The 15,064-nt window shown below is 35.9% G+C and overlaps 1 protein-coding gene across 1 annotated transcript in view; it reads left to right on the top strand.

Annotated features, from left to right (window-relative positions):
• The window catches only part of THSD7A (thrombospondin type 1 domain containing 7A), a 456,281-nt gene that overhangs the window by 407,430 nt on the left and 33,787 nt on the right, over window positions 1-15,064 (top strand). The window contains exons 14-16 of the mRNA XM_004265544.3: window positions 6,586-6,764; window positions 9,393-9,398; window positions 11,034-11,167. Of these exons, the coding sequence (XP_004265592.1) occupies window positions 6,586-6,764; window positions 9,393-9,398; window positions 11,034-11,167 (319 nt within the window). The remainder of the gene's footprint in view (window positions 1-6,585; window positions 6,765-9,392; window positions 9,399-11,033; window positions 11,168-15,064) is intronic.

The raw sequence follows: 15,064 nt of genomic DNA, 5'->3' as shown, positions 1-15,064 counted from the left end.
ATGCCGCAGAGCAGCTAGGCCTGTGAGCCATGGCTGCTGAGCCTGCGCGTCCGGAGCCTATGCTCCGCAATGGGAGGGGCCACAACAGTGAGAGGCCCGTGTACCACAAAAAAAACAAAAAAAACAAAAAAAAAACTAATGTTGAGGGCTTCCCTGGTGGCGCAGTGGTTAAGAATCCACCTGACAATGCAGGGGACATGGGTTCAAGCCCTGGTCCGGGAAGATCCCACATGCCACGGAGCAACTAAGCCCATGTGCCACAACTACTGAGCCTGCGCTCTAGAGCCCACGAGCCACAACTATTGAAGCCTGTGCGCCTAGAGCCTGTGCTCTGCAATGGGAGAAGCCACCGCAATGAGAAGCCCGTGCACGACATTGAAGAATAGCCCCCGCTCACCACAACTGGAGAAAGCCTGCGTGCAGCAACAAAGACCCAACGCAACCAAAAGTAAAAAATAAAATTATTTAAAAAAAAAAATGTTGAAATTTTCTGAGAAAATCTTTAAGTATTTAGCAGATATGAAGAGATACGCCTTCATATGTATAAAAAACAAATAAATATAAATGAAATAGCATTTCATTGCGGTTACATAAATTTACCTGAACACTTCACTATGAAAATTTTGATTGCCCAGTGTTGATTCATAACTTTTCATACATTGAATATAAGAATCTGGGTAGAACAGTCAATTATAGGAGTTTGGATATATACAGAGTAGTTTAGTTTCAGCAGCTTTTCAAGTTATCAGTTCTTAATATATATACAAAAGAATATTCTGTTCATTTTGAAAATATTTTTAAATGATATTTTTCAGTATTTTCAAATCCACAGGGACCACAGTAGATAAAGTTCTAGCTAAGTGTTCTCATTCACGATTGCAGTCATGTGCATATAACACACATTTAAGTAGGAGAGATTTTTCAGGTCTCTTTTGAGATTAATCTAGATGTTTCAGATAGAGTGCCAGCGTTGCTCATTCACACAGCTGTAAATCAGAACCAACCAATATTTTCCACGTGCTTTCAAAATGAATTCTTTAATCTATCAACAGTGCACCTTTCTACAGCACAATATAGTAATCGTGAGGGTTGCTGAAAGCTACTTTATCTGCACATTTATAATTCAAATGGATGAGCTGACTGGATATATGTCAAAGGCAGTAAGTCCTCTGGTTGCCACATAAAGCCTGCTAGTGTTCTGTATTCATTTCAACCTGAAAGCAGCCATCAGAATAGATATAGATACAAAAAATACAATCAGAAGCCACGAGTTTGATTTTTTCCATGTGTCAGGTTCAGTATTGAGCTACTAAAGGTTTTTTGGGTTTTTTTTGCGGTACGCGGTCCTCTCACTGTTGTGGCCTCTCCTGTTGCGGAGCACAGGCTCCGGATGCACAGGGTCAGCGGCCATGGCTCACGGGCCCAGCCGCTCAGCGGCATGTGGGATCCTCCCGGACCAGGGCACGAACCCGTATCCCCTGCATTGGCAGGCGGACTCTCAACCACTGCACCACCAGGGAAGCCTGCTACTAAAGTTTTAACACCCTAATTGTGAAGTCGTTTATTTTATTCCAGCATTCCTCAGGAGCCATAAATTGCTACAAGATGCCAGCAGTTTATTTAGCCTTAAAATGCTTCAAATGCTTCTGTCTTCTATCCCCCATGATTGTTTGGTGTTAATTGCCCTCACAAATGATCTTAGCAGAGAAGACAGGGAAATGCTTATCTAGCAGTTCACTAGTAGCATTAAGGGTTTTAATTGTACTAGATAAACATGACAGGCAATTATTGAATGTTGTTACACACTAGAAGATTAAAATGGAATGCTAAGCATTATACTCTTTTGCAGTTTTGTCTTTATCTCAGTGCCTAATTTGTATCTTTCAACAATTTAATAGATTTAGTTTTATTTGAGAGACGTCCTCTGGAATACTCTATTGGAAGATCCAACATAAAAATTTTATATCTGCTTACTTGAAAATACAGTGTGAATCAGACTAAAGTCAGACATGACATATTTCACCAATGCCATAATACTTCAACAGATAAAATGGAAAGAAAGAATTTCCATTTATCTGTTACTCTGAAGTAGTGACATGAAAACTCATGTGATTCTATTTTCAACTATAATTACTGAATAACAAAAAGGTTAGAGGTTTACTTTTGCAGTCATTTTGATCTTTAGCAAGGTGGAAAATGCAATTCTAGAAATATTTCAATAATTTATTACCTTTGAAATACTAGTGTCCTTTAACTAAGCTATTGATAATATTTGGAAATAGTTGGGATTTCTTCTTAATTCATTGTCTTTTACAAACATTAAATAATCTGGTTACAGATGGCATTCATTGGGAAGTGACTTTACACATTTGTACAGTTTGATTCTATTTCTTAAACTATTCCTATGAAACACAAATTATTACTGGCCCTATCAGGAGTTACATTTTTAAGTATCGCACACTTTATAGATTTATTTACTGGCTGTGTTGATTGAAAAGGAGAATGTTTTTCTCCATATTTTAACTCAAGATAGTGAGCTGGGCTTGTTTTCCCACCTCAAACCATACTTAAAGTCAAAGTATGAGCTTTAAGTAGGTCATGGTAATCTGTTTGAAGAACAGTTATGCTTTTCAAAATTTTGGTAAACACTATTGTAAAGTACTTTTTCAGTTCTCTGTTGGACTTCCCTCTGATTATTATCAATACTCCAAAAGTCTTCTTCAATATCAGAAGTACATTCAAAACTCAACATTAACATCTTCTTTCTGTCTTCAGTATCTCACAGCTGGCAAAGCCCCGGCTGACACATCTGCCCCCTTGAAGATTCTCTGAGACTAATTCCCACTTTTGAGCATTCTTTCATTGCATCCTGCTCTTCATACCAAATTCATGATCCCATCTTTTAAAAAGTTTTCTTTTATACTTACAATTTGCTGATATAATATGCGTATCCCCTGAGGCATCAAATTCACTCCTAGGAATATGCCTAACAGAAATGCATATGTATGTTCACCAAGAGACATGTTCTAGAATGTTCATAGCAGTACAGTTGATAATAGCTTGCCATTGAAAAATACCCAAATGCTCACAAACAATAGAATGAATTAAAAAACCATAATATAGTCACACAGTAGAGTACTATACATTAATTAGAATGAATAATCTTCAACAGCATGCAACATTATGGATGAATCTCACATCACAACGTAGGGTGAAAGAAGGCTAGCACACATGGGTATGTGCTGTATGATTCCATTTACATAAATTTTTTTAAAGTAAAACAGTTCTAGATTGTAAGAAATCAGGGTAGTAGTTGCCCATGTGAGAAGAGGTAGTGATTGGAAGGCAACACAAAAGAGGGTTCTGGAGTAGTGTGGGTTTCATGCATGTGTTCAGTGAACTTTATACTTTTGAAAGATACACTTTTGTGTATGGAGACTACAATAAGTTTAAAACAGGTGATGTGTATATTTGACAAAAATATAGAAGATAATATAGAGAGAAATATACCACAAAACTACTACTCACCCAGATTTTGCTGATTCTTCCTGTGTCTTACAACAGAGTTCCTTAATTTCAGTCCTGTACACACACATACACACACACACACACACACACACACACACACACACACACGAATAAGTACAAGTAAAACTGGTGAAACTTGAATAAACTCAATGGATTGTATCAATCTCAGTATCTGGGTTGAAATTATACTTTAGTTACCATTGTAGGAAACTGGGGAAAGTATGCAGGGGACCTCTCTATATTATGTCTTACAAATATATGTGTCTACAATTAACTTAATAAGAAAATTTTCAATTAAAAAGAGAGGGAGTGATGAATAAACACAAGAAAATATATTAATTTCCAAAAATCAGGCACTATCCCAAAGGAACTGTATTGTAATGTCTGGGGTTGCCAGAAACCTGTACTTTTAACATGTGTTCCAGGTAATTTATAAAGCAAGGCTAGGATATACTATGTAGTAAGTTGGCTAGCTTTTTAACACTGTATCAAGTCAGGACACTTTGGGCACAAGCTTATAGATTAGATCTGTCATACTGGTTTTTAGGTGGTCTTATTTCACTGTAATAAAAGAAATCAGTGTTTGTTGGCTCTCTTTTAAATCTGTCTAGAATAAAAAGAATAAAATAGGAATAAGTTTAAGAAAAGAAGTGCAAGACATACACTAAACACTACAAAACATCACTGAAAGAAATTAAAGAATACCTAAATAAATGGAAAGAAATTCCATGTACCTGGATTGTTAAGATAGCAATACTCCCAAATTGATCAAACTGTTCAACACAATTCCTATCAAAGTCTGCCATTTGGGGCAAAAATTGACAAGCTGATTCAAAGATGTATGTGGAAATGTAAGGGACCCAAAACTTTCTTGGAAGAAAAAGAACAAAGGAGGACTCAGACTTCCTGATTTCAAAACGTACTACAAAGTGACAGTAATCAAGACAGTGTGGTGCTGGTATAGAGATCAGTGGAGTGATATTTAGAATCCAGATATAAACCCTTACATTTATAGTCAACTGATTATCAACAAGGGTACAAAAACAATTCACTGTAGAAAAAATAGTATTTTCCACAAATGGGCCTGGGGTAACTTGGGAATCACATACAAAGGAATGAAATTGGACTGCCTATGTTTTAACATATACAAAAATAACTCAGAATGAAGCATATACTTAAATATAAGAACTAAAACTATAAAACTCTTAGAAGAAAAAAATGGGTGTAAATCTTCATGTCCTTGGATTAGATAATGGTTTCCTAGATAGGACATCAAAGCACAAGCAACTGAAGTAAAAATAGATAAATTGGACTTCATTAACATTTAAAACTTTTTTTCTTCAAAGGACACTAAAATAAAGAGACATAATAAGTTTTGACAAATGTAGAAATTGGAACACTCATACCTTGCTAGTGTCATTGTAAAATGGCACAGTCACTTTGGAAAACGGTTTGGTACTTCTACAAAAAGTTAAATACACTCCAAGATATATACCCAAGAGAATTGAAAGCTTGTCCATACAGAAACTTGTACACAAATATTCACAGCATTATTCGTAATATACAAAATGTGGAAGCAACTAAAATGTCCATCAGCTGATGAAAGGATAAAAAAATATATCTATACAATGGAATGCTATTTGGTCAATAAAAAGGAATGAAGTACTAACACATGCTATACCATAGAAAAATCCAGAAAACATTACATTAAATGAAAGAAGCCAATCATAAAACATAATGTTTGATTTCATTTTATAAATTGTTCAGAATAGGTGAATTCTTAGAGATATAAAGTAGATTAGTGGTTGCCAGGGAGGGGAAAATGGGAAATGACTGCTAATAGGTATAGGGTTTCTTTCTGTGGTAATGAAAATGTTCTGAAACTAGATGGTGGTCATGGTTGCATAATTCAGACTCTATTAAAGACCAGAACGTGAGCTGATTTTTATAGTGTATAAATTGTGTCTCAATAAAATTTTTAAAAATCTACCTAGAGTTCCTAGTATAAGTTGTTTACATTATAATGATTTTCAAAATCGAATCTTTGATGTTGATGTAAAATGGTAAGAGCAGAGTGTTTTCTTGTTTCAAGAACAACCACTCCCCATAGTATGACAGACGACAACATTCGACTCTTGACCAGAGGAATTTTGCTCTTTCCACTTACTTGCCTTGAGAACAATAGTGATAAACTGATACTGTGAAATGCCAAGTTGATAGTGAGGGACTGGTCAAGGAAAATGCTCCCATTTCTCAAAATAAATCTGTAGACTCTTAAGTTAATTGACTGTGAGATTTAATGGAATGAGTACTAGACTAGACCTCAGAAATCCTATCCCTATCTCTTACTGTGTGACCTTGCACTTGTCAGTTATCTCTCTGTATGTTTTCTTATCTGTCCAGTAGAGCATCAGTACATGCCCAATACATTTATAATATCTGCAAGAGAATCAAATGAATACAAGGTGTGAAGGTGCTTTGAAATTGACAGCACTATAAAAATATGAGGCATTGTTTATTTAACATCCTTCATTTTTCTTCCTCAGACTTGATTTTCAATGAAGGGGAACCATAAGGTGCTAAGTTAAATGGCTCCTTTTGAATATTGGTTGAGAGGCTCTGGCTTTCTTCTTGAGGAAGAATGTTGCATGGACTCAGCCACTTGAACTTGTGTGACATTAACAGATAGGATTTTATAGAAAACTGTTAAAATTTTTTTAATGTATCAGTCTGGCCACATGAGAATGATATGGCAGCAGACAGGTTATTGTCAATTAAACACGAGCTGTCAGGAAGTCAGAAATGTTGAAATATGGTGAGCATGAATCCTAAGCAGATCATATGACAGCTGCTCAGCTGTTATTTTAACAGAGTGACTGTATGTATGTGTTACTTTCCTGCAGAATTTAATTTGAGTCCCTAACGACAGAGACATCTCTGCATTTGCATGTTGCTGTCAAGTCAAACTTGGACCTTCTAAATGAGCTAGAATGGTGGGTAGTAATAGGCAAGTGACATGTGGAGGAGATGGCTCTTGTCTCATTTTCCTCCACTCAGGTTACATTGAAGAGGCCTGCATCATCCCCTGCCCCTCAGACTGCAAGCTCAGTGAGTGGTCCAATTGGTCACGCTGCAGCAAGTCCTGTGGGAGTGGCGTGAAGGTTCGGTCTAAATGGCTGCGTGAAAAACCCTATAATGGAGGAAGACCATGCCCGAAACTGGACCATGTCAACCAGGTATTTTCTACCATTGGGAATATTGTAAAATATTTTCTAGGTGCACAATAATCTTTTTTTAATCCAAAATAGAGAAGAATAAATAATAGACCCTGAATAAGAATTTGACCCACTTTATCTTTAGAATGCCTGAGTAAATTATTAAAATCCCGAATCAGATAGATGATCTCTGTATTCTCAAGAGATTTATTTAGTACACTGTATTATATGTATATGCATATTAATATAATTCAATGGAAATAAAAATGAAATCTACTTTTGAAATACTGTTAAGGTATTTAATCTGTTATTATACAATAATTTGTGCGCTGAGAGCAAGATTGTCTTTTTCTGATAGATCCGCTAGACTCTCAGAAAAGACATCTCAATTACCAAGTACATAAATTAAAATCAAAGAAAGTATATGGGTTTGGGTCTAAAATTGGGAAATATATTCTGTACATTTACTTAAGTTTGTTCAATATGAAATATGTTAAGAAAAAAGAAATATACTGGACTTCCTGGTGGCGCAGTGCTTAAGAATCCGCCTGCCAGTGCAGGGGACACGGGTTCGAGCCCTGGTCCAGGAAGATCCCACATGCCGTGGAGCAACTAAGCCCATGCGCCACAACTACTGAGCCTATGCTCTAGAGTCCGCAAGCCACAACTACTGAGCCCGCATGCCACAACTACTGAAGCCAGTGCGCCTAGAGTCCACGCTCTGCAACAAGAGAAGTCACCGCAATGAGAAGCCCTTGCGCCGCAACGAAGAGTAACCCCCGCTCACTGCAGCTAGAGAAAGCCCACGCACAGCAACAAAGACCCAACGCAACCAAAAATAAACATATATAAATAAAATAAATAAATTTTAAAAAAGAAAAAATATAAAAATGGCATCAAAGTAACCATATGTTAATCTATCAATTTGGTGATTGGCCTTTTCAGTCTTATGTGGAACTTTGACTTCGGATGCACACCTTGTTAGCGGCAGTTCATAGCTGTTACTCGTGTTCCATTGGAAATAAAATGTCTAATGGGGAGAATTGTGACTAGTTTAATGTAATATAAGATTCATCAGTCAGTTATTGCCGTGTTTGGCCTACATGTGAATTAACAAAGAGTGAATTTCACACAATATGTGTAGGTATTAAGATGTATGTTTAAATTTAAGTCACAAATGAACCAATTCATATGTATGAACTAACCTTAAATATGTAGGTATGTCTCATACACACATAGATTTTCTAATTTTAATCTCCAAACACACTGCTTACCCATACGTTTGCCTTCCCAAATTAATCTAAATTTGTTCATCACAATAAAAGTAAATTATAGAGAAAATAAAAATAACTTTTGAATAAATCGATTAAGGGCCAAGAAAGTGGAGAATTAAATTGCATAGAAAGTACGCCAAAAGAATGTTGATTTTTTCCCCCCAAAGAAAAATTGCTGAACTTGCCCTTAAATACAACTGAAGGTGAATAATATACTGCACTGCTGCCATCTACTGGTAATCGAGTTTCTCTGTCCTAGTGAATATTTCCAAAGAAGAAAATGCATGACCCCGATTAAACAGAATAACTGAAATGTAATGTTTATAATACAAAAGAATATTATTCTACAAGTTTTGAAATCTTGAATTTCCAATAGTAAATTTAAATTTTAATAAATTTTTATCGATGATTCAAATAAATTCTACACATTTTCATACCTTTAGTGTGTATGTGAACAGCCAGATTTTAAAATTAAAATGAGCTATGTTTGCCTTAGCATTTTTTAAATAGTGAATTTGAAGAAGTTCAAATTGGTTGTACCAAGTTGTCCTTGCTTAAAAACTCTTTAACCTAAGCCATTTCTCTGTCACTCTGATATAATCTAATGCAGAGTATGATAAGGACATCTGAGTATTTGTTATCAGCCTACTGGTGGTATATTGAGACATGGACAATGGAAAAATCAAAGCTAAAGCAAGAAATAATAGATTCCTGAATCTTTGACTTTGAGCACAAATGTTCTACATTAAAAAATAGAAACTTCTAGGGATTTATGTTAGTAAAATGTTAGGAAAGTAAAGAATATGCAGAGGTTTGTGTAAGTGTTGAAAATTGTAAATCATATAGATTTTTACTGCAGTTATACGTTCCTCAGTAATTAAGTCATACTTTGCCTTGGAAATGATCGCTGAGGTTCCATTTTCCAGTTGAGAAAGTAAATCCCCATTTCCTCAGAAATATGGGTGGATGGATGGATTAAAATCAATATATCAGTCAGTCAGTCAATCAATCTATAGATAGTCCACTCACAATTTGAACCACAAGATAGTTGCAGTCATATATTGATTCCCCCGATACATATTTTGATGTCTACTCAGTTTGATTTCTTCATCCTGCCCATCAAATCCTTTCCTTAACTTGCTGTTTGCAATACTCATTTGTGTATCTTAATTTTAAACAGTAATAAGGAATTGGTTTTTCTCTTTTAAGGTCTAAGAAAGATGTTCTAATCATTTACCAAAAAAACCCCCACCTTTTATATATGGGTAATATTTGAAACTTAGAACATGAGTTCTTCTCATCAAATATACTTATCTTTGTTTAATTTATCTTTGTTTCTCTCTCTTTTCTTCATTCCTGGTGAACACTACTCCAGGCCCAGGTAAGAACTTTTAAACCTCATCGTTCATAATAGAGTGCTGTTTGTTTTCATTTTACTCCTGACATCAGAGAATGTATTTCTTTTCCTGCTATTTCTCTTATCTTTTATAGGGGAAAACATGTTTTCCATAAAATTTTTCTTCTGCAGCTATTCCCTTTGTTTTCCTAGCATATTACATGTGTTTTCTCATTTTACTATCAGGGCCTAAGGTACAGGGATAGTGGAGAACAAGCATAATTCACCACCCTTGAAAAGGCAATGACCCCTCCTGTTAATGGTCGCATGCTTCTCGGAGAGGCAGAGGTGCAGGTGGGCTCAAAGCGGTAGCAGGAGGTGGCTCTGAACTGATTTGTATTCACTCCAGTGTAGGAGATTAACATGAAAGCCATCAAAGGATTAGGAAAGGTGGCATTTTCCCTTCAGTTGTTCCCTTCTCCACAACTTGTAGGGTAATATTTTACTAAATACTAAAATAGTATTTAGTCCTATTTTAATACAGCACCCAACGTGAAGGTGATAACTTATGACGGTAATTACACATTCTCACTCCAACAGTGCACACTTTTTATTCCTATGTGGAATAGGTCCACTTTATTCACTTTACTTGGATGTTTAGTAAAACTAAAATTTGCACAGAAGAATGGCTCCGGAGGACTATTTAAATCTATATTTTCTGGAATTAAATAGTTATAGGAAATATTCATGTAGTTTGTGTGTGTGTGTATGTAAAATAGGAAATAAGAGTTATCATAGACTTTGAAATGATTTTAAGAGAGACATTTTTCTTTAATGGTCGAGTCAGCTCTGTTGCAGTGGATGATGGTCCTTTTTTCATTTATTTAGTCATTCTTCTTTCTCATTGAGAAAAGAGCATAATTGGTTCATTGTGCTAAAAATCCTGAAACAGCCAACCACACCACCCCAGACCTGGGGCTGCAAGCCTTAATGGGCACCAGAGCAGAGACAATTTGCTTTGTTTTATGTGGCCCTCACCGCTTTGTACCTGTGTAATATGAGACCAATTTCAGACCTTGCTTCCAAAGTTTAGTTAGTTTTAAGATAGCTTTATTTCATATTATTTATCTTCTAATTTAGTTTCATATATGGAACACACACACAAAATTCTTATTGGTATACATACTTATTTGGAAAACAGGCCAAATTAAACTTATTTGAAAACAGCTACTTTTATATGCTTACTTAATTCATTAATTCTTTTATTCATTTATTCATCTTACTCAACAAATCTCTATAGAATGCCTGACATATGAGCAAGCATCCTGGGCTAAGTATTGAAGACACATGAAACTGTGAACAGGACATATGGCCCAGGAAATTACAATACTATGTGGTAAGGGTCAGTCTAGGAAAGTACGGAATGTGTCTGATGTGGTCCATGAGGTCCAATCTCCAGCTGCAATGTGATAGAGGAGCAGCACAATACAACACAGCCGTACCCTTCACTGCTAGAACTCTCAAGAGATCCTCTATATTCCTGTTTTAGAATAATGAACAGTAAAGGAAAGGCTTCAGAGTAGCTAAACAAGAATATCATGATAACTGTGATATGAAGTGTTCCCACTTACCTCATGGGGTTCCGTGAGGTGAGGTCATTGAGAACCGTGTGTGTTTCAGGTGTATGAGGTCGTCCCTTGCCACAGTGACTGCAGCCAGTACGTATGGGTTACAGAGCCATGGAGCATCTGCAAGGTGACCTTTGTGAACATGCGGGACAACTGTGGAGAGGGCGTGCAAACCCGAAAAGTGAGGTAAGGCCAAGCCTAGTTACACAGAGAAGCAAAGGCACAGCCACCTCCCGATTTCTCATGTGCCAACATGAGCTTGCCCTCCTCCCAATCTCCTGAATGAAATTGTCTTCAATTTTATTTTTATGGAGTCTGTGTTCGTAGAAAGCTCTAAAGGGATCTGCTTCCAGCAGCAGTGTTTCATCCTCTGCCTTCTGATTTTAGGAAGCTTTGCTTCAAGGTACTCTTGCAGGGAAAGGGCTGCATATTGAATGTGAGGTGAATGAATGCAGATTTTCCAACCCCAGTAACTTCTTCCTTAAAGGTCAAATATATTTCTAACTGTATCTTAGTGATAATCTTTTGTAAACTCTTTATCCTTTGTATCAAACTGGCTATCTTTTGAATACTCTCATCTGCTCTAGGAAGCCTTCCCTAAACCTCCCCGCTGGCTAGTGCCTCTCATTTGTTTTCTGAACCACACTGTCTGGTAGGGCAGCCACTAGCCACGTGTGACTATTTCACTTTAAATCTATTAAAATTAAATAAAATGCATTTCCTCAGTCACACTAGACACATTCTAAGTGCTCAATAGCCAGAGGTGGCTAGTGGCAATTCTGTGAGACAGCACAGTATTTACATTGTCATAGAAAGCTCTACTGAGCAGCCTTGTTCTATAATACCCCACATACCCCTCACTGTTTTGAAAGATCCATCTACATGTCTGTCCCCTTTATTAAATCCTGTTTCTCCAAACTGAGACCCTGTCGTATTCACAGAACTTCCCTAAAACCTAATACAATTAAATTATTGTAATAATTGTAATACAATTAAATTAACTCATTAACTTATCCCTACACCATCTACATATGATCCTTAAGGGTCTCAAACCTGGGAAACAAGTATATGAGGCTTTATTATCTCCACTTTACAGAGTAGATTCAGAAGTACTTACTAAGTAGTGTGCTGAGAGCACACACCTAGTAAAGTGACAGTGGCATTCAAACTCAAGTCTCTTGTCACTCTTTAACTACAACCAGTTTCTTCTAACTCTGCTGAGTGACACACAGTAAAGAAAAACATAAAAACATCCCAAACCTGACAACAACTGTTGTGAAGAATCCCATTCTCACTCATGACATAATTTTTCATGAATTTAAGATTCCTATTTCTTAATCTGTTTCAATAGGAAAGTAGAACAAGTTAACGTTTATATCATAAAACCTTGGCACACTATGTAAAACATTTCTTCCAGTAAAAATAGTCTCTCTCTCTTTTTTCAAAAGCCCATCTGAACTCTCAAGTTATTTTACGGAGTAACTTTTAAAGGTGGATGAGGTGGGGTGGAGGTAATGAGTTAATAGGGAAACAGGGAAGAAAAAGACAGAGATTCTGTTTTCTACCAATCTTCTGCCAAATTTAAAATTTCTCTTTTAAATATAAAAATATTTTTCTTATATTAAAAATTTGATCAGGTTGTGTTTTTTGTTATTAAAAAAATTATAATAATGAACTTCTTTCGGCTTTCCCTTCGGCTGTGTATATGTTGCTGCTTTTTGCTTTGTGAATAGGTATTCTCAACATTTCCAAACACATCTTAAACACAGTAACTTTTCTAGGCAACTTATTTTTCCAGTAAACATTTTTAATGCAAACAGAGAAAATAGAAGATCAGTATTGATTGGAATTTCTGATTGTGTAATAATGTTTCTTTCTTGATTCAGTAGTATACCTCCCAAACCTTACCCTCTGCTAATTAAGGTCAAATGTCCTGTTAGATGCAAGCATTGGGTGACATTTCAGGACAGAAGAGTCTATAAGAGGGCAGGTTTCAAAATATCTCATTCTTTCTTTTAGGATGGTGTGACATCAAAGACTGTGTAATAGTAGTGGTTTGCCCTGCTGGGAAGGAATATTTTTTCACTAACATTTTTGTAGAATTGCCAGCACATGATGATAATAAAAACCAAACAGATTTGGTTATTTCTATTGTTGCTTTTGAATTTTCTGCAGGCAATGCACCCCCTTATTGCTACAACTGTGGTGGGCATCTGGGCCCACCCTTGGCCTCCAACTTGGTGGTGGTTTTCTAAAATAGTTCAGTATTCTCACAGCATAATCCCTTCTCCTATGGAAAGGAGAAAAGGCCAGGAATTTGAAGAAAGCAAATGAACTTAAAGTGCTTCCCTTTGGGCTCAAGACTTGATCCAAATATTTATTCTATTCTGTAGTGATAAAAGTATCATTAATACTAACTCAAATAAATAAAACATAATCTGAATGTCAACAAGAAGGGTTTTTTAGCAATTGTGGCACATTCAAAAGATGGAATTCAAATGTAATCATTAAAAATTATGTCTTAGAAACACAGTTAATAACACAAAAAGATTTTTATAATGTATTGTTGATGTTTTTCCTAAATGGTACAGATAGTAGGTGAAGTTTGCTCCTGTTTAATGAAATGAAAATATATGTTTAAATATAGTACTCTGTTAAGAGTGGTTATCTCTGATAGAATGTAGTGAATTTGTATTATTTCTTGTGATTTTCCTAAAATGAATCTATTACCTGTATAGTAAAAATCGAAGGAAAAGAAATACCTTTGAAAACAAAGTTTTATGCACATAACTACTTAATAGAGTATTGAACATCTGTCCTTAACTTTGAATCAATAGGTAATTTTGCAAGTTAATCCTTGTACATCATGTCAGGGCCTCACATTAATGTAATCTTTTCTTAGCAAATCCAACTTTGGAGATTGAACGGTCCCGTCTGCTCTGTCCTCTCCTAGCTGCTGTCAACAGAACATTTTTAAAATGCCACTGAAGCTAGAACTTTTTTCCTGGGAAACTAAAATTCTCCCAGAGAAATTTATAATTTATTTTTTTCCTTCAACAATGAAACTATATAAATGTCTGTCTACATTTGCATATTTTTGTGATTACCTTTTATATATTTATTCAGTATCAAAAAAAATGCAGAGGTGGGTATTTGTGTGGCTATTTTTCCAGCTTACAAACCCAGTTAAGACATAACCAACAGCTTAGTTTTCCAGTCTTTGAATGCGTTCCACAGGAAAACCACATTTCTCTTAAAATTAGCAGTGCTGTATAGAAACGTGATTCTGCAGAGGAGATTTGTGAAGATGCAATGTCCCTACTGATTGTAAATCCCTGAGAAAAGTTGACATTCCAGATATAATTGGTAATGTAATGCAACCAACAGTTTAAAACATTGCAGTAGGTTTGAGAGGCTTAAGAGCTCAAGCCTTCCTTTTCATCTCCTGCAATGCAGTTCTCTTCCCAAACCTATTAATTTGGTTGACCTTCTCTGAGTTACAAATGAGGGATAAAGTTTTTCTCTTCTATTCGAAAAGTGCCTTGAGAGATTATTAACTACAGTAAAAGTTAAGTCTGGTACTAGCCACATTAATTAGATTCCCAAGAGATGACTAAGGAGCCCTTTATGACTGCTTACAATAGAATGAAATGTAATAAAATGTTTGAATTTGTTCTGTTAAAAGGAAAACTAAGAATAAAAAAGGTCAAGATATAGGAAGATCCCAACAACCACGTTTAGAGAATTTGTGCTATTATTCTTATGACTGTCTCTTCACTTTTGCCTTTCTTTTAAGGTTATCAGCAGATGGGAAGCGAAAATTACTTTTGAAATGACAAAACAACTTGATAAATGCCATCAGTTACTTTCTCAAAACCACTTACTGAAATCTCTCCCTAGGAGATTTCAGTGTGCCTTGTCTTCCGTCATATATGAATCTGCCTTCTCCATGGAATTCACCATTTTCCTCAGAAGAAAAACATGCATTATATTCCAAAATTGTAACCCATCTATGAATATCTTCGGTGAACTCATTAGTTTCTGCATCACATATGGGTGTAAATGACCCTCTCCTTTAAGAGG

The sequence above is a fragment of the Orcinus orca genome, chromosome 9 (genome assembly GCF_937001465.1).
Source record: "Orcinus orca chromosome 9, mOrcOrc1.1, whole genome shotgun sequence".
Taxonomy (NCBI): Eukaryota; Metazoa; Chordata; class Mammalia; order Artiodactyla; family Delphinidae; genus Orcinus; species Orcinus orca.
This window is presented reverse-complemented; position numbering and strand designations above follow the sequence as displayed.